Source organism: Phymastichus coffea, unplaced genomic scaffold (genome assembly GCF_024137745.1).
Source record: "Phymastichus coffea isolate CEN01 unplaced genomic scaffold, Cenicafe_Pcof_1.1 PCOF00190, whole genome shotgun sequence".
NCBI classification, from domain to species: Eukaryota; Metazoa; Arthropoda; class Insecta; order Hymenoptera; family Eulophidae; genus Phymastichus; species Phymastichus coffea.
In genome coordinates, this window is record NW_026707001.1 from 232,326 (window position 1) to 254,939 (window position 22,614).

The 22,614-nt window shown below is 39.2% G+C and overlaps 1 protein-coding gene across 1 annotated transcript in view; it reads left to right on the forward strand.

Annotated features, from left to right (window-relative positions):
• LOC131673685 (dorsal-ventral patterning protein tolloid-like) overlaps window positions 1-20,230 on the forward strand; it is a 78,753-nt gene extending 58,523 nt beyond the window's left edge. The window contains exons 5-9 of the mRNA XM_058951872.1: window positions 12,121-12,277; window positions 13,609-13,668; window positions 16,729-16,937; window positions 19,496-19,690; window positions 20,226-20,230. Coding sequence (XP_058807855.1) covers window positions 12,121-12,277; window positions 13,609-13,668; window positions 16,729-16,937; window positions 19,496-19,690; window positions 20,226-20,230 — 626 coding nt within the window. The remainder of the gene's footprint in view (window positions 1-12,120; window positions 12,278-13,608; window positions 13,669-16,728; window positions 16,938-19,495; window positions 19,691-20,225) is intronic.
• The last annotated feature ends 2,384 nt before the right edge of the window (window positions 20,231-22,614 follow it).

A 22,614-nucleotide genomic window follows, 5' to 3' on the forward strand; every position in this document is an offset into this window, starting at 1 on the left:
TTGCATGAATCGTTACAAATAAGTTGGCTTATTTAAGCAGCAAACAATCAAGACACAGACTGAAAATATATTTAATAGCCTTGAACATTCACAATCAGAAATTTTCTCGAGCAACCCCCATACCCGAATAACCAACAGGCTTGTTGAGCTTGAGGAGTTGAAAGTTCTGTACACGTGAATTATGCGTGAATAATTGCTTTGTCGATGCACTTTCCCGCACGGGAAGGTGTTCGAAAGCCATACTACTGCCACTGGTTGCGGTTAGGGTATTCTTTTAGCTCAGACCTGTCGTCCACTTTCCACTTTACCATCCATTCATTACGTCCAAAGCCTATATGACAAGCAGGATACACGTTACTGTCTGTATTTATTGAAATGTCCTTGCAGGCGAGATACCATGTGAAAACGCATTAGGCGAGCGCGATTTCGGAACTTTGCGTCGATTTCGAATAGTCGGCAATAGTAATTTGATATTATAACGTCAGCGGATATTACACGGTTGAGCTTAGCGTAGGCTAATTCGTCGGTTTTGCGCGAGGAATATTACGGAATAATAACGCTGCGTCAAATATCTCGGATGCGTGCATACAGTGATACTGGATTTCGCGGATAGTTTGACATTAATATCACAATAATTCAGTCGATATGCTTCGGGCGCTATTAATCCATCGAGGCTACTCAATATTCCTGAGCGAAATTAGATGCAGCGATGTCGAATAAAAGCTGCACATTACACGTTGGCATTCAATGAGCCCACTTCAAATGGCAGCCGTTCGCCCTGTGCCGGCTAAGCGTTTCTTTAGAATATGCTATCCCTTGCATTTTCCAATTCAAAATAATCAATTCGCCAACAAGATAACGTTGAAACTGTCGACATGATTAAATGCGAAGCCGTCACTACGTCGACTTTTCACTGGAATCAAATTATTCGTCTATATGTAACACCGAAAGTTCTCTCGTCGTTGGGTTCGTTAAGCACGCCAGACTGCAGACATTTGCAACGGAATATCGTGGAGCATGGGCGATAAGCAAATATAATCTAACAGACTCTCATAATGTCTTTTCTCTCTTTGGCCTCCGCCTTGCTAAAGCCCTACTCGTCTCACTCTGCCTCCCCCCGGAGTTTACGTCAACGTAATTGACTTTGCGCGTCAAACAATGAGAAACTTTAGTTTGCGAGCAATAAAGAGCTTTATCATGCAAAATACCTTTCTTTTTTCTTTTGGTTGTCTTTTGCTCGTCCATTCCACACATCTGCCTAAGCTAGAATCTATTGACGGGAGAATGAAAAGGCAAGTTGATAGATCGAAGATTGTAACACATAGATAAGCTTCTTACATGTTCCCCATGTGAAATTTCATTCCAATAAAGTTTCCATGGAATATTCGCTAGAGCAGTTCTAGTACGACGATGAACCGCTAAGTCTTTCCACTTGAATTACAGAAATAATTGCTTTTAGCTATCCAATATTCCGCGCATCAGTGGATTGTATGAGCAGCATGAGAGAGGAAGCTATTTTCAACATCGGAGCTTCGTGTGATACGGATAATAATTGAATTTCTACCGAGCGATGGCTTTTACGCTTATCTCATATCCTTCAGTTTGACAACCTATTTTTGCTTCGTAAGGAAGTCTTCTTCTTTCGAGCAGTTCGATGAAAATAACCATGAAATTTCAATTCATAACGTCTATACTCGCCAAGGTAAATAAAGAGACGGAAAATGTAGAGCTTGATCAGAATTTAATCTCGAAATAGCAAAATGTATATAATTCCGTGGATGCAGCTTCGCCAAATTACTCGCGCGGCGTGTGTGTGTGTGTGTTTGGCCTGGTCCGTTAAACTAGCAAGCCGTTTTAGCTTGATTCCTCGTTTCTTGCATAATTTTAGCAGACAATGTCGGGCGAATTCGGCGCCAAGTTAGTCTGGATAAGAGTATTAATTTTTAACGATATCGCCCAAGTTCGGCACTCAGTGTATTTTGGAGTGCGAGAATGGAGGTCGTCAACGTAATCCAGGCAAGCGCCAGGAAAAGCCAAAAACGGCTATCTTCTACTTATTGAATTCAGTGCCGCGCACATGTCACATACGTGCCAAGCCTATAGGAGCTTACAAGCGGCCACGGGAAATACTAGAAATACAGTCGATAATCCAGCCAGATTTGTCGCTAGACAGCGACGCTCGTTTGCCCAACCAGAAATATCGATGGCCGCAAGAAAACCGAGAGGAGAGAAAAGGGGAAAAGGCTAACGAGCTTTATGTCACGCGGGAGGGCTGTTGACGATTCGTTTATTATCACTTTGAGGGTGAAAATTGGATTATTTTCGGACTGCCACGCGAGGCCTCGCTTCCTCTCTTTCTTTTTCTCTCCCTCTTGTCGTTCCTGCTTCCCTGCCACCGTGACTATCAGCGGCTTATTGTGCTTTGTGTCACCGAATGATTGATGCCGCCTGAAAAATTATCCGCAGCCATGAGAAGTCTCTTGCTGGGAATATATGCGCAAATTAATGCTTCACAGGCTTTCCCTCTTTCTTAACCCTCTTGTGCTTCCTTGATATTCGTCTGTCGATTTTATACCTGACGCTGTATGGACAATATGGTAAGGTGGACGCGAGATTGCGGCATGACTGATTAGTTGGCTTATTTTTAGATTTTAGAGTACTCAGAGATGATTCCGGGCTGCTTTTGACAACGTCAAGGATATTACAACGGTGCAACCTCAGTTATGGAGGTTGTTTACAATTCTACTTGTCAGGTTCACTGAAATGTCGAGCTTGTCGTATCGAGTTGCAGTAACGTGAATATGAGTAAAACTGAAAGTACAATCGAAGATCGATGTATCAAAATGATCGACATCAAAGCTTGCACTTCTACACCAATAAACCAATCGATCTATATTAATTCTGTCGACGCCATACAAGCTTGCAACCAATACAAAGACCTATCTTATCTACAGCTTCCCTTTATTTCATAACTAACATATACTACGTAGAGTCGACAGATTAATTTTGGATAAAATTGGCAAAGTCTCTTCCTTTTTAGGGTACTGCTCCAACGAAATTTATGACACGCATTTACCAGCGTATATAACGTTAATAAATGACGAAGAAGAAAGCAGCGGAAGAGGTTATTAGAGTGGAGAGTTTGTCGCTCGCACAAGTCGGGGATTATTTTGAGTTGAGGTTTGAATCGATCACGTTCTATCTCGAAACTTTCGAGTCGGTAAAACTATTCACGGGCTGGAGTTACCGGCGCCTGTGACTGATCGATTCGTGAATTTGTTGACGCATGACCCTTTGACAGTCGGTGCATACTTTCGTGCGGCGTGTTCCGGATGCCTGATACGCGTTCAAGAGAGCTACTGGGCTTGTTCGCTGTCATACACCTTTCGGCAGTTTCTACCTACAGCCTGCAAATTGCTTGTTGATTCCAGTCTCAAGGATACCTTGTGAATTCTTTTGCATTCGTGATATACGCTGATAATAAAATATTCTCGAATGAATCTGTTGGACTGTTCTTCGATAAGACTGATGCTTAGAACGTTGCGATACTCGCTTAATGTAAACATATCTTAATTTGACATTACGAACTTAGCTTTACGAGTTTTATAATGAAGCTTTGTAGAAACGATAGAAATCAAGTTAGATAATGCAATCAGATGATTTTCAATTCTAAAAAACTTTATAAACTTTGGCTTGTCGGATAAAATTTCGTGCTAACTCTGAATGAAATGCTTTTTCGTTGATTTTATACTTGAATTTCACGTCGTATTATCCTACTAGAATTTTTCACATAATCTATCCAGCTTCAACTTCTCTGGAATGAAAATATTAACCAACGTGAGTATTATATACATTATATTCAAACATAAAATATAATGTAGTTAATTCCATATCATAAATCAAAACCCTGTCAATTACACGGCAAAATAATGGCGTCATTCAGCAAAGTAAAAAATACAGGATTTCCAACAAAAGAAAAAAAAGGAAAAAGCGAAAGAAAGTCGAGCAAACAAAAGCGTATTGGAGTAAGCAAACGTCAACGTGGAGGAACGCCAAATTCAAGCGTCAGCCCAGTAAATCACTTTATCAAAAGCGTCGTTTCAAGCGCGTCCATAAATAGAACGTCGCGCGATAAATCCCCGAGCTCCCAGAGCAGCATATACATGGCGAAGAGGAGGAGGTGGGGTGTACTTTGACAGGAAGATGAAGCTGGTCCGGAAAAGAAATCTCCGGATAATTCGGTTTGAGTTCAGGAGGCCACACCACCACACCTCATTCTCTCAGTTAATTAACTTGGCGGCTAACGTCGAAGAGTAGTAATCTCTTGATTTGGAAGATGAGCGTGTGCTTGTCGCTATTCGACATTTATTAAGTCCAAAGATTTACTTAGACGCCCGTCAAAAGTACTGCGGACGTGACTGTCACTGCTTGTATTCGATTAGAGAGTTTGAAGGATATATGTAGGTATATCTGTGTAATTTATAGAAACGATCTATATTTCAATTCTTTACCCGCTGTTTTTAGGTCATCAGTGCTAAATTTAAATCCTAAGGTAAAAGTTTCCGGTCGACATTTTTTTTTCCGAGAATTTTCAGAAATAAATCTTTCATTATTACATTCCTCGAATATAATAGAACGATTTCTAAATTTATAACGGGCACTGACGTATCGTTCTACTTTATCGAATTATAAAAAGGAAACGTTTTTATTCAAGCGGAGATGTCAATTCACGGCCTCAATATTCGATTGAAAAAGGGGTCTCTTCTAGAAAATGTTTATTGATTTTAATTGAGAAGTCCGCAGAATCACGTAACATCTAAATAATAAATATTTCATGAACGTCCGTCAGAGTAAGTAATATTACCTCCATGTCGAGTGAAAAAAATGCGTCATTGAGTAATAATCTACATCTAAAACTGTCGTGCAATACGATATTTCTTGGCGGACAATACATTTGCATCACGCGCGGATCAATGTGAAGAATGACGTACAACGAAATAGGAAAACGAGGATACTCAATCATACACTTGACGATAGGATGGGACAAGAAAATGTTCGGTGGGTCCAGCTCAACTTAAATTGCAAAACTTGGCCGAAAAATGGCGCAACGAAGTTTGCAGCGGACGGATTTACGATTAAAATCAAGGGACCGACACACAGTACAGCAGCAACCAAGGGAGACGCAGAGACAAAGCACCTCGCCGTCGTTGCACACCGATGCAAACTAGCCTATAAAGAGACAGACGGATGCAAAAAGAGAAAGAGTGGAACTTGAATGGCTAAGTAAAGCTCCTTGAAAAGTATAACGATAAAGTACTCATCAACGGACGACGACCAAAGCTCCACTCGTCGAGACGTTATAATTCCCTCTATTTTCGCCCTCCCCCTTATATTCTTCTTTTTCTCTCTCTCTCTCTCTCTCTCTTTCTCTCTCTCTCTCTCTCTCTCTCTCTCTCGCCCTCTTTCTCGCTTCGCTTTCATTATTCATTTTTATTACGCCCGCGGGGAGACTCTCCCACAGTGAGAGAGTACTTAACCGCGAAATCCGCCTTCTCTTTTCTTCGGCGGTGCAATTCTTTCATCCCCTAACTATTTTTCTCAGTTAGGCCTGCCATGTAAATAAAGCGGCTCGTTCATTAAATGTAAAGGTTTCTGTTAGGTAACGTAAACCCCTCTTTTCTCTTCCCCATGAGATATACCACGTTATACCAATATGCGATAAAAATGAAAATGTGCGTGTTTTCATTAATTTTTTTTCTTTGAGCTTTTTTATTTCTCAAATATTAATTTTTTTCTCTTTAACAAGTGTGTCTGCTTTTCAACGAAGTTTATATAACGAAATACAAGACGAACTTTTTGAAGAAATATTTTTCGTTTTCGTCTAACGAACGAAATATTATTTATTTATTGAACTATGTAATTTCTATTTGTTAGTTGAATCTTCTGAGTTATTAAATAAAATTTAATATTCACGTTTAATCTTTTTCAAATCTGAAAAATAAAAAATGTAATGTTTCAAACAAGAAAGAAAGTGTCGTCTTTCAGAAATTCATTTGCATACACCGTTTTTACTAGCGTACAAGGTATGAAAAGACATTCAAACGTGTGTGAAGCTTTTCATACACTAGCATCAGCTAAATATGTAAAATTCGCGGTGTTGAATACACTATGTCACGTGAATTGTCGAATGGAAAGTACAAGTTTTGAAAAACTGAAATATAACAGGATTTTCCAAGTGTTAAAAATTAGCGTCTTCTCAAACGGAAAAGCCGAAATGCCTTTCCTCTCTACGTCTATCTGGATGCAGCACAGTGTGCAATATCCGTAGATCGTGGAGCCAACATAACGAGTTTTTCAGTCTGCCCATCAGCCAATCCCATCGCGCGATGAACATCTTTCTCAGCGCTCGCAAGCGCGTCTGGCCCAGTCGAACAAGTTCGACGTTTGATATGCGACGCTCGCGGGCTTTTTTCCCTCCTCCTATCGTTTCGCTTTTATTTTTGTTGCGCCAAACTTTTATCGCCGAATGGATTGTTGCCCTTTCTGCCGCTCTTTTTCTCTCTCTTTCTCTCTCTGCCTTTTTTGCGAGACGCGACTAGGCTGAAAATGCCATTGCCCTATTTTAGTTTTCGTTTGGCCGAGCTATGAGCCGTATACTCACAGTCGATATGGTTGATTATGATCCGCCTAATAAATTTCGTTTGGACTTGCCTGCTAGGAATGATGGTGTTTTCCTTGCAAGTATTGAATATTTTGGCTAGTAGTTTAGGTGGAAGGTACCATCGCTAACTATATAGTTGATTTGACTCGTATAACAACAAGAAGCCACTTTGACGAAGTGAGAGACGGCGTACGCATAGTTCGTCGCGTAAGGAATTTCCCACTGGCTGTCCAAGTGTCCCGCATGTCTCCTAAAGCTCCTGACTCCTTAATTGTTTCCTCGACAAGTGGCGCTCTCGCGATATGGCTTGCAGTTTCTAATGCTGCCGCGCATAACGCGTTTATGGCTTTCTCTCTCCGCTCTCTTGGTATGCGCGCACTGCCAACCTGAGGATAATATTAGTCTTTGCCACGGTCATAATTCACTTGGCCGAGCTTAGCAATACACTTGCCGAGCGATACGCTAGACTATTCTCTATAGCCTTTACGATAATCCTGTGTTATACATATATATATACATTCATGAGTGCTCTGTTGTAACTACTCCCGCTTGTATACCTACTCTGCTTATTTTTTCAAGCTTTACGCTCATTTTTCAAGTGCTCTTGACTTTTGTCTTGTGATTTTTCTCAACAATCTGTATTTCATTTCAAGCTTTGTAAACCAAATATTTAATATGTACAGACTTAGATAAAAATTCGATATTTCTAGAAGATTCTTCACGAGATATACAATAAATCATCGTTTAATAACAATTTCAAAATTAATATCAAATTTCATAAGAGTCCATGAGCGCGAGTCGTTTTGTACACATGGAAAATCAATTTCCGGCGCAATCGAGTATCGTGGAGGTGCAGCGCGTTTACAAAACCGCACGAAAGCTGACGTTCAAACCTAGCCGAATTAAAAGACAACACCATTGTATTTTCTATTGGTAGACCGTCTTCGTAACAGCTTTACAGAATTTACTAACATAATATTTCGCAAAATTACTATTTTTGCTATTTTTCATCCTAAATTACATTTCTATTAATCAAGATTTTTTGAATTTTTAAGTAAATGATTCGTGCAAGTAAAAACTTGTTGAGTTTCTGCTAAAAAATTAAATAATTTATAAGTACACGTTACTTTTTTTATAGATTTATGTAAAATACAAATTAATATTTTAATGAAGACTTGCTCAATTCAATTTTTTCCTTATTATCTTATTACAAGCCGAAATCGAAGAAAAATTGAAACTATACCTGCTTAACTAAACAAACGCCATCGAATAATGAAATGGCCAGATCAATAAAAATCGCGATTCGGCGCAGCATACGCTGGTCGAAGCTGGTTTTTCCTATACCTGTAAATAATGTTCTATTGCGGTCAGTCGACAGCGGGAATAGCCCGACCGTTACAATTAAGGTCGAAAGTTGTGTCGAGCGAACTTTCTCCCTCCACAGCGCAAGTTCACCGCACTCAGCCACATTTATAAATTAAACGAATTGCGAGCACGTTAATTTTACACGACTACGTGTACATCGACAGCAGAAGCCGTACACGTTACGTGTGCTGGATTGAATTTCCGCGGCTACTGCTACTGCCAAGTGACGCATTCGCTTTTTTAGCGAGAACGAGGACGCCAATCAAACATAAACGGGCTTTATGGTCCTACAACCATCCCTAGTCTACCCTGTACGTAACCGCGTAAGCGCTTTTACGGTAAATGAACATGTAAGCACCTCTCATAAATGTAAATTAAGCTCTGTGGCAGTTGTATTGCACATGTAGCTTCAAATGCCACTCTCTATATATAAACTCTCGCAACTCACCTTTTTTCTCTTTGGATTTTATAGCACGTGTAGCTTTTCCAAGAATAGCTTTAATTTTTTAGAAGGTTTACAGAATTTTACTTCTTAGCTTTGCTGCGTGCCACATATTTTTTCAAGATCACTGAATGTACATGCTCACTTCGCTTCAAACGCAATGTAATCGTTTTCGTGCCAACAGATGAATTATGCAATAATTATCTGGTTCAATGCTCTTTTTCAAAGCTAAACTGTCACGTTTCGCATTCTTCAAATCATTACTATTCACCTTAAATCAATATTAGTCATTTTTCTTCGGTGATTTAATCATTTTTATCGTTGACACTCTTCTCTTATACCAGAAAAGTATTTCATGGCGCGCAAACACCATAAAAAATCCTTTCCATTCAACAAAACAAATTTCAATTCCTCTCTTACTTAGAATAAGTTATAAACGTTATATAATCACAAATTCATTCCGCAAGTTAATAATTGGAAGAGCATTGCTGTAATGATCTTAAAAAAATTATGGAAGCCGATTAGCTCGAGAGAGAGAGAGAGAGAGAAAGAGAGAGAAAGAGAGAGGAAGCAGAGTCGAACTCCTCGTAACAATAAGCATTAGCAATAGCATGAGCTGTTCATCTCGTCCTAAGGCACGTAGCGTTATTGTATCCCTATACATAAAGGGAAACCCACTTACAGGCAGGCAGCAGATTGTCGAAAGTAGTTGGCCTGCACAAGCCATTGATCGGCAAGAGAGAGAGAGAGAGAGAGAGAGAGAGAGAGAGAGAGAGAGAGAGAGAGAGAGAGAGCTAAAAGAGAAAAGAAATAGGTCGATTGACGACTGACCGGGAGTATCGAATGCAATTTTAACTTTTTTCCAAAGAGGCTTGAGAATTGCCGATGAGGAAAGTTTCATTGTTAAAGACTTTTGCGTATTTCATATACCATTTTATACATGCTCAAGTAGAAAATGTCTTGATACAGTCAGACATGCTAATCGAATTTCATTACACGACGATTTCTTTTCCATTCTCAACTCTCTAGTTTTAAATATATAACGATTGCTTTGTAGCTGTAATAGAGGAATAACTCGAAATTTTACAATGTGTTTGAAACAACTGAACAAATGAAGCGCCTCCTTTGAACATTTACCACTAACAATTAGCGTCGAAAGAAAGGACACTTCAATTACCTCAATGAACAAACACACTGCTCTTTCACGCAATTACTAACGAATCTTCGCGAAAACTTCAGTCGTTACGTAACCAGGCGCCTGGCATTCTCGTGTCATGCTAATTAACAAAATATATACGCAAGTGCGTTGATACCGAATCTCACTTGAAATTTGGTCGTAACATAATTAAACAAGAGCTCAAAGTAGTCGACAGGGTGATGTAAAGGAGATTTCACACATACACACACAAAGGCAATGTGTGACGAAGAAAATTGGTAAGCGAAAAGAGATAAAGCACAAGGAAATAAAACAGCTGGAGAGGCAAAAGAGAGGAATGAGCATGAAGCCAGAGGTCATACGCATGGCGAAAGGAGATTGTCGCTGTGCTCTCCCCCCTTCAACCTTCAAGAAAAGCCTCGTGCTTATGAGATACGATATATATAGTTAGGCGGCAGAGCTGTATAGATATAGCATGACGTCTGGCTTTACGGTTGGAGCTGGCCTCTATTATGCACTTGGGCTCTGTGTATGCGCTCGCGCTCAAGAGAAAGAGCTTTATTAGCTCAATAAAGTAGGATTACTACTTAGTTCCGTTTTATAAGAATTCTCTCCCTAACCTTTCTTTTTCTTGCTTTTCTGCTACATGCCTATAAAACGAAAAGATCACCTATCAATCTGTCGCCGTATAAACTTCGACGGCGGACCTATTATATAGCTTACTCAGATGGGAAAATTCGTATCCACTCTATGTTGGGCTTATTACGTGCGTGCATGTCGACAGGCTGCTCGATCATTCGTTTAGCCAATTTTATCATTATCATGCAGTCGACGTTAATTTTGATCGAGCGTACAAGCCCAAGACTTTCATGTGCAGCTAGTTTATAGTATGTAAAAGCTCCATTTCGAATAGAACAATGAGTGCGATATTATACGACGTATTAAATTTTTAAATGCTTATTGCACCTGATACTCTCTATGATGGAGGACTCCAATAATTTGATTGCAGTGGCTCAAACAAATAATAATTCATCCGCCGTTCTGTAAGTATGGATATCTCTGGAAAATCCTCTTTGCCTCACAAGGGACGTTCAAAACAATAATTGCTATCTTCTTGTTGTACATCGATATGTGGTATAACAGATACTTTCAACTAAAAATGTACTTTGTAGCGTTGGATTACGTAGAAAAACGTAAGTGTACCTTTCCAATTCCGTGTATTAAAGTTTGTTTCGGAAACTCACGTAGCACAATAAAAGCTATTATTTGCCAAGTTTTTACTCCTAAATAAGCTGCCAATCGATCGATAGAGAGAAAAAGAAAAAAAAACTTGCGGTACATCGTGGTAAATACTTTCTTCTCTTTCAGTCATCGATAAGGCTTTTTGCAAGGCGAGTGCGATTGAAAAGAATCATAAAGCAAAAGCAATTGGCACGCGTACAACCGAAAAAATGTTCTATTCCTTGCAGAAAACTTTGCTACAAAGCAGATGCTCTTCAAACTATGTACGCTGTGTGTATATCTTCAGTACACAATGCGAACTGTGTGCCACGTCTCCGCAGGCATTTTCCGATGAGAAGCTCTCGCGCGCTTGCATTGAATCTCAGCGAATTCTATATCTCACGTGCATTGATACAAATATTGACATTAGTTAAAATTTGAGCCTTTTGAGAGATAATGTGGCCTTATAAAGATTTCAGTCAGATTATCAATGTTTTACTGTCGTGATGTTTAGTGTTTTAATATATAAAGCTATTATAATAGCAAGACAACGTGTGGAAAAAGACTGTTATTGAATTTTCGTGGGACAAGTAATTGTGTGATGGAATTCCAAAAATTTACACTCACACACACACACACTCACTCACTCACTTACTTACTCACTCACGTACTCACTCACTCACACACGCACACACACATATATAAGAAACTAATACCCCATATAGCAAAGCGGTAACTTATTTACTGCTAGCCATCAAATTTTTTTATTTCTAGTGGCGATGTCTTTTACTACCAATCCCGATATACTTTTATATTTTCCGTTCGTAGTCTTGAAACTGCTGGTTTATGACCTATTATTGGACATTCGACATAAGAAGTTGTTTCAAGTGTGATAATCAGAATTTTTACAACTTGATAATAAACAACTTAAAAGACTCCAACATTTCTTTCTTACTTCAGAGTATAGTGAATAATATCAAGTTTACTAAGTATATGCTTAATAATGTATTTTTCATTATCCATTGTTTAGGATGTCTGGCCTAAATAAGATATAGCTCATCAGGAAAAGTAAAGCAAGATAACATTTTCAAAGTAAAACTAACTAAGGGAAGTGCAAAGTTGCTAAAATTCCGCACGAGTACAGCCTTATCAAGGCATCATCTGCCAGGTCATGTAAAAAGACGTAGGAAAAGATGGAGAGTTTGAAGAGCGTCGTGGCGCAAGTGGGGAGATCTTTTTGCCTCCTCCGATAATTAAACGCTTGCCTCTTTGCAGGTATCTTCGAGACTGACGGCCAGCTCGTGCCTAACAAGATGTGCGATTATCAGTTCGTCAGCTCGCAATTCACACCGCAGCACGGACACTTCTACTCGCCTCGATACCCAGCCCCATACCCGGAGAACATCCACTGCCAATATCACTTTCGAGCGAGGTAAGCTATCCGATTAATCAACGAGCTTTCACACTTTCTACGACGCTATTATCGCGATATATTTTTTTCTGAGCAAATTCACGTTGAAATTAGTGTATTTTTGACATTTTGATCATTCTAAGAGGTATTTTGCCACGATAGAGCCTGGTACTCTCGAAAATGAAAGATTTTTTATTCACAGCCAGATATTTTTTCTGGTAAAAGAAGCACAAAATTGAATCAAGAAGAGGCAAAAGAGTAACGTCAGACGTAAGAGTAAAGTTGGATGGAAAATAATAGAGTTTATGCTTTGCCGTGTCCTTCCTTTATTCTTTCAACGTGTCTCCTTTATAATGGATCGGATAAAACCAACGTATATCTTTAATTAAAGATAGAATAAGTGGCTCTGAAAGCTTCATGCTCTTCAAAACAAATAATACATAGACAGGATCTTTTATTTTTCTTCTTTATTCAATTTAATTTGAATGGACATTTTTGCTTGAAATTGATTTCATGAAACTAAGTGGAGTGGTTGTAAACGAAACGAAAAATCGAGCGAAATTTCATTTTATGACCTCACGAGGGCAGCGACGAGGACGACAAATAGCTAACTCAATTTTCACCTGACTACCGCCATACTATTCAACGAGTTTACGACAAAAGTCGGATAATTTTATCCATGAAGTTTCTAATGCCAGTTACCAACTCAATTGATTGTTCGAAGCTCAACTATTCTCAACGAACATTATTTCATCGAAACATTTGATTTGTTTTAAAATTTTGTTTCAAAACAGTGAAAAAATAGGCACTCAATATGTGAGGAATCGTAATTGAAAAATTAGAGGAGCTGTACACATAATGTTAATGTATTTTCCTTCGATATAAGTTCATTAAATACTTAAAACGAAAATCTTTCGCATAGTCACTTTTTTCCCCTGTTTAGTACGGAAACGCCAACAATAGTAAAAATAATTGGCTTCCGCGCGAGGGCAGCACAAGATAGGTAAAAAAAGGCGACTTCAGAAAGAGTAGCAGTCGTGTGAATGCAAAATGCCGTGGTAATTTATAACGAAGGCAATGCTTGCGTGCATATATGTGTTCGAAAAAACGAGGGGTGAGGCTCGGTAGTAGTGGCCGACACAATCACGTCCAACGAATCTATTCCATTTTATCTAGCTACTATGTGCTTTCTCTGGACTTACTACTCGCCTTTTCGCGAAAGTCTAGCTGCTCTTAGTTTTCTTTATCTTCTTATTTGTGAGGTTTGACATGCAACAAATACGGCATTCGAATTTGATTTACTGACTGATAGCTCTCCTTTCCATTTTTTATTCCTTTCTTTCTGTGCGCAGGTTGAAAGAGCGGATACGAGTAGTCTTCGAGGAGTTATTGCTCGAAAAAGGTGATGCAAGGTAAGTTACTTTTTAAACTCTTTCTTTTGTTTCTGTGTGACACAAGCATTTTTTCGCAGAACAAACGATTTTTTCTTTACTTGACATGCAAAAATTAAAAAAATTATTGAAGAAGAGGCTAACCATAGCTTGCATTTTTTTTATCATTCTTAATATACTTTCTAAATATGTTCTTGTTCAAGTTTCTGTGGCTATTATTCGTACGCGCAACATTTTCAAAAATGTACTTGCCCGTGAATATCAAATGAGCTCGAGATGCAAAGTTTCTTAATTACGTGAAACTCTGTTCTCTTCTCACAGTGTTGGCGGATACGTAAATCGCTTGTAATGTCTTTGTACAATATCTAATTAGAAAAAAATTTAAACAGAATATTACGTAAAATAAGCAAGATTTCTGCTAAAAGTCATCTGAATTTTCACTCGATAAAACCGATACAAGAATAATTACTCAAGCGTCCAAAGTAGCATCGACGTTAACGTCCTTTCTGACAGAACTCCGCTGCTCGATTCGAGCTCTTCAAGTATCTTCCGTCGCTCTAGAAACTTAAAAGCGGCCAAGAGATACGGTAGAGAAGAAGAAGAAGAAGAGAGAGAGAGAGAGAGAGAGAGAGTGAATGAGCAGGAACAAAATTTCAGACTCACCGATGGTAAGTTTGCCATCTTGAGAATGAATATGCAGCTATCCCTCATACATACGTACTTGCATATAAGGAAGGAAAAGTGAAGAAAATATCAAAAGACAATTTTTCCGTTGCAATAGTGCGTCACTGAATGAAATTACCGGAGAGAGAGAAAGAGAGAGAGAGAGAGAGAGAGAGAGAGAGAGAGAGAGAGAGAGAGAGAGAGAGAGAGAGGACTCGATGGAAGGGACTTCCAAAGGGATTTATCAAGGATTAAGCTACCGCGCCACGCCAAGCTCGCTTTCTTTTTCTTTTCTTTTCTTTTCTTTCTTGCTGCTTGCCGCGTACTCACTCGATGGCAGGAGAATGCTTAATCAGGATTACTAAATGCGACACTGACTATCGCAGAAGCCTGCGCCCAACTTTCAATATTTCTCTTTTAACAGATCCATTCTATTTTTTTTATTTTTTACACGACTGATGATGCTAGGTTAGCCAAGTTATTGATTAACATCGAGTAATACCTTCGGATGGGCAGAATTCTCTCTAACAAACTTCTTTCGCGATGCTTTGTGAAAGTTGGCTCGAGTTTTGTTTATTGGATGCCGATAAAACGCCTTTCGCGAATGATTCGTTTGAAAAAACTTATCTCAGTACAAAATCCGTATTCGCGCCTTCGCAAGTGGGAAAAGAGATAAAAAAAACATCTTTTTTTATTTGCTGAAAGTTGCATATTCGAGTTTGAACACGTAGTGCCTCTCGAGATCCTCTGCAGCTTTCATATTCTCTACCACCGAGAGGAAGGAGCAAAAGGCTATTTGACAAAGACGAATCTTCATTCGTATTCAATTCCATTTTCAAGAGCGCGCCCGCGATATTCCACGAATAGAATGATACCTGTATTTTTGTTTTCGTTGCTTTTACGCAAAGCCATGCTTAATTATAGTCGTGACTTTGTCAAAGAATTTTGCGAGGCACCACTATTAAATAACCGACATCGCGCCTTTTCGCTACCGCTTCGAGCGCAAAATTCTGTTTCTGTGCTTGAAAGCTACGCACAATGAAGAGGGAAAGAAACACGTTGTGCATAATTTTCATTAGTTGTTTTTTCTCGCGAAGACGTTGTTGTGACAAGTATGCTTCATTATAAATTATTGAAGCTTCCTCTTCAGAGCAAACTCGTGACTCGTTGTTTTCGGTTATCGTAAGTCTGCTTGTTAATTTGTAACAAGCGAGCTTGAAATTTGCAGTAAGATAAAGCCCTTTTTGGAATTCAATTTAACAATACGATCAGATATCTTTTATGTGGAATGTACTGAAATATCAGCAGTGGAATATTCGCACTTTACTGAGACAGCCATGATGCAAATTAAAGTGATATGTCGAAGATACATTTCCTTTGCAATTTGCATGTAGGCTTTATATTTGCAGCAGGAAACGGGCCGACGAGGAAAAATACTGGATGGCTTATATGTATATAAAAGGCAAGTTAGAATAGCAGTCAAAGAGCGAAAGAAAGAGTGTCTGAGAAGTCTGATCGCGGCTCAGCATCAGTGAGACTAGTTCTCCCATCCGCAGGGGCACTTCGTCAAGTTGCAATGCTGGGAGGCCTGCATATAGGGCAAAGTCGGCTTCTTTCGCACTCTCGCGTATATAGGCGCAACTCCTTTTTGTTGCTGCTGCGCGTCGGCTTCCGTTTCGCGGGAACGTCAGTTTTCCATCATAGCAAAGCCTATCTCCTTCTTCTTCTTATGTACTGACAGCCGGGGCTTTCGGCGAAAGTATCGGGTTCGCAGACACACCGGAAGCTACTGCTGTGTATGTAAGCTTAGTTTCCTTTCTTTCTTTTTTTCTTTTTTATCGTCTGACTGCAGGTGAACAAGGCGATTATTGAATAATTTTCATGACTACGCTAACATTTGACTCTGTTTCTTTTTTCGACTGATACGGGCTTTGGATTTTCCAAGTCGAGTACGTTTGCTTGAGACACAGTTCGCATAGCATAGCGCTTCCGGTTTCCCGATGAAATCATCGTGCTACTCTCGCGCTCGAACTTAGCTATGAAGAGTAAAAATGCAGTTTGCAATCAGAATAAAAATACATTTATTATTGTGCGCAGTCGCGTTGTTTCAATATTAATGTGAAATCTTTAAAAAAAATGAAAATAACGACTGGAACTAACTTTGTTTTAAAAAACTTCAAGCGTAAATATCCAGACCTGACATTCCTCGCAACGAATATATCCAACCGATCCTTAACCCACCCTCAATTCCACCGCAAATCAAGCTGTAGCGAGAGCGGGCGCGCAAGAAACTCTGACAGCAACCATCAGTGAGATTGAAACTCGTAACGAGATGAAAGCATTACTCTCACGCTAGTTTTTAATTAGTCACACAACAAAACAATACGTAAAAAAAATCTTTATTTTCTCCTCTTTCAGTTGCCTGAATCGAGCTGACCTAATAAGGATACACGACGGTGGTGATACAGATCGTCCGACAATATCAGTGCTATGCAATCAAGATACCGAAGTAGAAGTGCTGAGTACTGGGCCTGAGTTACTCATTGACTTCGTTGCCAATTCCAAGTGGCCTGGACAAGGATTCAAGGCTACTTTTCAGTTCCAACCCATTGATGACCACCTCGCAGGTATACTATGTCTGGTTTGCTTGTTTGCTCCGTTGCACACGCGGCGCGTATAATGCCAATAGTATATATAGCAAGCAGCGCATTATACGCACACGCTTCGATTGGGAGAGAGAGCAGCTCGAGCTTTGCAGAAGCGTATATCGCACTGATAATGGCGATGGCCTATATTGCTATACATGTGCATTGATTCAATTTTCTAAGTTTACTGTTTCTTGCTTTATAGTGAGCTTCTGTAAGAGTTTCGCGATTTTCATAAATAATCATGAAATATGATTTGATTGAAATTTGAGAAATTTAAACGGGTTTACCATCGTTAAAATCTAAAGGCATAAGCTCGCAAATAACCATTCTGATATTATATTGCCGATTCAGTATTAAGATTGTTAGTAATCCTTCTGATAAATATTCATGAATTTCAATAGATTTCTACCGATAATCTGCCGTATCATTTGATTTTTGTTCCAAATTTTGTAAAGGAATTTACGCGAGATTAAAAATAATGCTCATGCGTACGTATATTGCACGGTATAACGTATGGATTCTAGTTACGAATTTTATAAAATACCGTATGGAATATTACATAATGAATAATACCAGATATTTCAGTATATCGATAAATACAATTTAGAAAATTTTACCGATGTATAACAGGATTTTGTTGCTTGACCACTCTTCGTGATTACAAAGTATGTTATCAATGTAGTTCATCGTTGTTCAATGATCGAGTGATTCGAAATAAAAAAAATAGAGTAGACGCGATAAAAAAAACACTCACTATAAAGCGAGGTAACTTTTCGTTGTATTTTTCGTAACATATGTACTATTGCAACGATAACAGAGGAAATATTTAACAATTTCGTTTGTATATAACGAAACAACCAATAATTTTATTCACAAAGCAGCTATCCTTGCAAATAAGCTACTCGAAGCGAAGTCCGTAATGCAAGCTGTGGTGGTGTCGCCACAAGTTCCTATCGGGGTCGGAAGCTAATTTCAATCGAGGATTCGAGAGAGAGAGAGAGAGAGAGAGAGAGAGAGAGAGAGAGAGAGAGAGAGAGAGAGAGAGAGGAACGAGGTTTCTTCCATCGTTCTAGTCGTCGTCTGTATCTGTATAGATGTTGATCTACGGTAAACCATGTAGGAGATGGTATTTGCTTGGCTGCTCATTGAAATGAATTGGTGACATGTCTCGCATTTCCAAAGCAATTTGCTGGTTTCTTTAATTGAAAATACATTTTGAATTTTGAAAATGCTTACATAGTATTAAAGATTTGGAATACATTCTAAATTTATTGACTGTTTTTGGAGCAGAAGCTAATTTTTAAGAGTGAATGAAGATTGACACGGTTAATACCAATGGTCTTATTAGAAGTCACGATTTTCCATGATTTTCTTTTGTATTCACAGCTTTACGTTTATCAAACATGTCTTAGAGCATTTAAAAATAGTACAATTTCTTTAGAATTAGATGTTTTATCAATCTTAATAATTTCTAGATATTAAACTATAGATGAAATAATTCAAATTGATCTAATTGCATTTGTCATCCATGTTTTAAGTGTGTTAAGCACGAAAGATTCAAAAATTCTAATTGTCTTTACAGGACACGCTATAATTCTTAAAATATAATTTTTTAAATAATAACTTTTAACGTAATTTATTGGAAAATAATTAGAGATCAATAATGTCGGTACTGCAGAAACTTTTGTTTGAATTTATCTAACGCAACGTTGAGCTCTACAGTCGGATAGACGGTAAGGTAGAAAACTCTAGTGAACAAGCTAGCTTTACCGAGTGGTTGGTTGGTCGACCAGCTGATAAGAATCTAAACTACGAACGGTAATAATACATCAGCCATATCTGTCGTTGATAGTAGCTAAAAAGGGTTTCTGTATAAATCAATTTTTCCGTTGCAACTTTTGCAATAAAATCTATAGATGCGCTCCCATTACGTTTTTGCACATTGAATTACTGCACGATAGAACAAGCAAATATGAATGTTATTATTTACATTCAATTATTACCATTAAAAAAAATGATGTTTCGCAGTCAAAAGAAGCGTTACTCACTTAAGAGATAGCTTAACAGATAGCTAAATGAAAAATCAATGGCCAATTATATAAAATCGTTCAGTTGATAATTCTCACGTGCGTCCATTTTACGTGTCGTAATAAACAATATTCTGGTGAATGTTCAATTGAAAATAAAGAGGAAAAAAAGGCGTTTGAGTGAAATCTAGATAACTCAGAGTAAAGGTATAATTAAGCGTCGGCGAATCGCTGGGCAAAGTATATAGTGGAGTATATATAGACAATGACCGTCTCTCGGAGCCCAGCGAAAAGTAAGATAAACAAGCAACGGGAAACGCTTCGGACGTTAATATCGGAGCTCGGTCGTTCGCTCGCGCTTAGTAGGCGAATTTATAATGCAATGAATCATAGAGGCGGCTCAGTATTAAGGTAGATTGGACCGTGTAACGTAGGCTTGGTAATTAACGAGCATTCTCCGCGCACCTATGTGTGTACGTACCGCAGGATAATTACAATAATGTGTTGCAGAGCCGGACAAGCTCGTCCCCAGCGGCAGCAGGCGCTCGCTCATCGGGCCAGCAGTCAGCGCTACTAGTGAGTATCAACAGCCGCCTGCATATACTTACGTGCCAAGAAGTATACCGCTATTCCCCGGCTCTCCTTTCCTGCTCTCCAGCTCTACGCTCAAAGAACATTCAGATTTACGACGCTCGACTCTCTCGCGTAAACATTCGCCCTTTCGCCATGTGAACTCACTACGCTCGCTTTCTTGGCTCCTCCGAGATACTTGAATTTTCCTCCCCCCCCCCCCCTCCCCCCGGCTCCTTCTTCCACCTTTTACTCTTTTTCCCGTGCTCGCTAGGAATTGACTCTGCCCTTGCCTTGAGTCTTTTGCGACAGTTGATCACGGCTTTATAAGCTCGCTGATATCGATACATTGATATTGAAACCCAACCCTTTTGCCGGCGTTTTCTTAAAAGAGATGCTAATGTTGATTGGCAGCGTTGATTGCTAATGGCTAGATTAAAAATCCTTGTAAATACTGAAATTAATTGGTCGTCCGATTCAAGCGTGTATAAATGACATATCCAATTAATTTTGTCTTTTATTACGTCATCTTATTAATATGAATTTTCGAAAGGAAATTAACGCAGGTAAGTGAACACGCTTAATGTTATTAATTAAACAATAGTATAAATCAGCTCCCTTCAATTTAATCAATGAAATAAGTATAAATTAAATGGATTTAAAATTATAGGTTAATTGAAATTGGGCAGCTTTTTGTAATATCGTTCTTCCACAAACTCGACCGAAGTAGCAGCTTTACCTTTCACAATATTTTTCATTCCGCAAACAAACTCTTTGCACGAGATATTCATAATCTTTCGTAAAAGAAGCAACCTTGGCTTGCGAGGCATAGTTCGAAGAATCCAGCGCGATAAAACAACCTTATTTTTCGAATTATTTTACAATTACGTGAACACGCGAGAAAAAAGGTTGCTGTAGCCGTGGCAAAGTTTTCCATTTTTTCGTTCTATTCCGCTTCGGCCGCAACTTGCCACGTGCTGAAAAAGTCGTTATATTTATTCATGCAACTTATTTCGGGGCAATTATGCGCTGGGAGGTACTTTAATTTTCCAGGCTTATCTTGGCCTTGCATTTTATATCATTATGTTTACCTTGCTCACGAGTCTCCTCTGTTCTTTGTTTTCTTCCATTTTTTTCTTTTTGCCGCACATTCCACGAAGAAAAAGTTTTTCACGCCAGGATCAAGAGATAAAAAAAGAGGAGGAAGTAAGCTATATCTCAACTTCTCGCTGTGTTTATCTTGGATTTTGACGGACACCAAAAAGAGACGTATTCTCTTGATGGTTGTCTCAGCACAACCGAACTTTTTATCATGCAAATGAATTCATTATATTTCAGTGAAAATATCGGGATTCGTTCAGACAGAGGATATGCGCTATACACGTATGGCAGCGCTCACCGTCGCGCGCCGCATAGCCTCAAGCGAATGCAAATAGATGCATGAAGTTCGCTGAGCAACCTACATCACAGCGCGGGGAGTTGGCTTAATACCATTTGTACAAACATTTATTCCAATCATCGCTTATGTTATTCAATCGTTTTGTTGTTGCCGTCACTCGTTTGCCCAGTATATTTTACTTGTGCAAAGGAGAGAAAAAAAACGCCATAGCGTGCCGTCGCTCTCCAATTTGCCGCTTGCATCACGCGCCCTGCAAATCTCGAACCGAAATAAGCTTTAGCCTGTTAGCCATTTTTGTCGTGCACGCATCGCTGCAGAGAGGTAGAAGAGCGCGCAAAAAAGTTCGCTCGCATCAACTGCATAATAATGAGGACGCTTAGCTTCTCTCGGCCTTGTGCTCGCAAACTTTATTTTCTCCTGGACACAGGGGTGCAACGCGTCATTGTTTGTCACAAACTTCGCTGGCAGATAAATTCCGTTGAGAAGTAATATCGGCGGTATAGCATCAAAGTTTGTTCTCTGTCTGTCTCTCTCTCTCTCTCTCCCTCTCTCTCGCTCTCTTTTGAACTATCCAATTTCTCGGGAGCGTGCGCGCGGCAAGAATGACGCGAGCGACGGAAAACAATATGCTGCAGATGCCGTCAGTCAAGTTTTATTCCTTTGTCGGGTCACGTCGCGCCATGGCGGCAAGTATAGCGTTACCACCCCCCCTCCCCCCGCCCCCTCCCCATCTCCCTTACACACTATAAATAATTTGTAATCTGGCTGCACTTACACAGCGTCTGCTCACGCTCTTTCGCTCGCTCGCGCAAAACTTGCCGAACTATCAGTCTAGCACGACATAACTTTTACCATTTTCGTTTTCTTATCCGTTTACTACGTTGCAGCTGCTGTTATACAATACGCTGTTATGAATTCTTCAAAGATTCTCTTTTTTCGTTATTCTTCTTCTTCACTGCGGCTGTTACCCCCTCGACGCTTTTTCACTTGCCTTCGAATTGCGATTTTATAGTTTTTCTCGGGATCACGACTTACACTGTTAACGAGTTCTTCTAGATTCTACGTGAACTGTAGTACGTAGTTCCGGTCGAATATTACAGATATTTGTCTCAAAATTTTTTTTCACGAATCCATAAAGCAATCTATTACAAGCTCAAAGCGTAATGACAAACTAGGGAATTCTGTTTTGCCACATCAGAATAATGAATTTTTTTCATTGCTGATGCTCAAAGGGATTACATTTTAATTAACCTCGTGATTCTCGAATTTGTAAGAAATGTTCAGTTAGTTGTAATACTTTTTTTCAGCGAAAATATTTTTTCTATTCAAAACCACACATAAAAATGTATTTTTGCTCAGTTGCCGAATAAACTGCGCGTATGTATCCGCACCCTAGAATAAAAAGAACGGTTATATTTATTTATTTATTTTTATCTGTTCAAACGAAAACGACCAAACAGTGCCATCAATTTTTAATTTAAATAATGGTATTGCTTTCGTGTACTATAACAACATAGCAATCCAAAATTGAATTTCGCTCTCTCGCAAGAAGCGCATAAGCTGCTGGGGCGTCTTCAATAATTCAGTGTTGCCAAACCATTTCGGAAAATTCCGAACGCCGTGACTAAGCGTGCTCGCGTTGACTAGTGTATGAATAAAT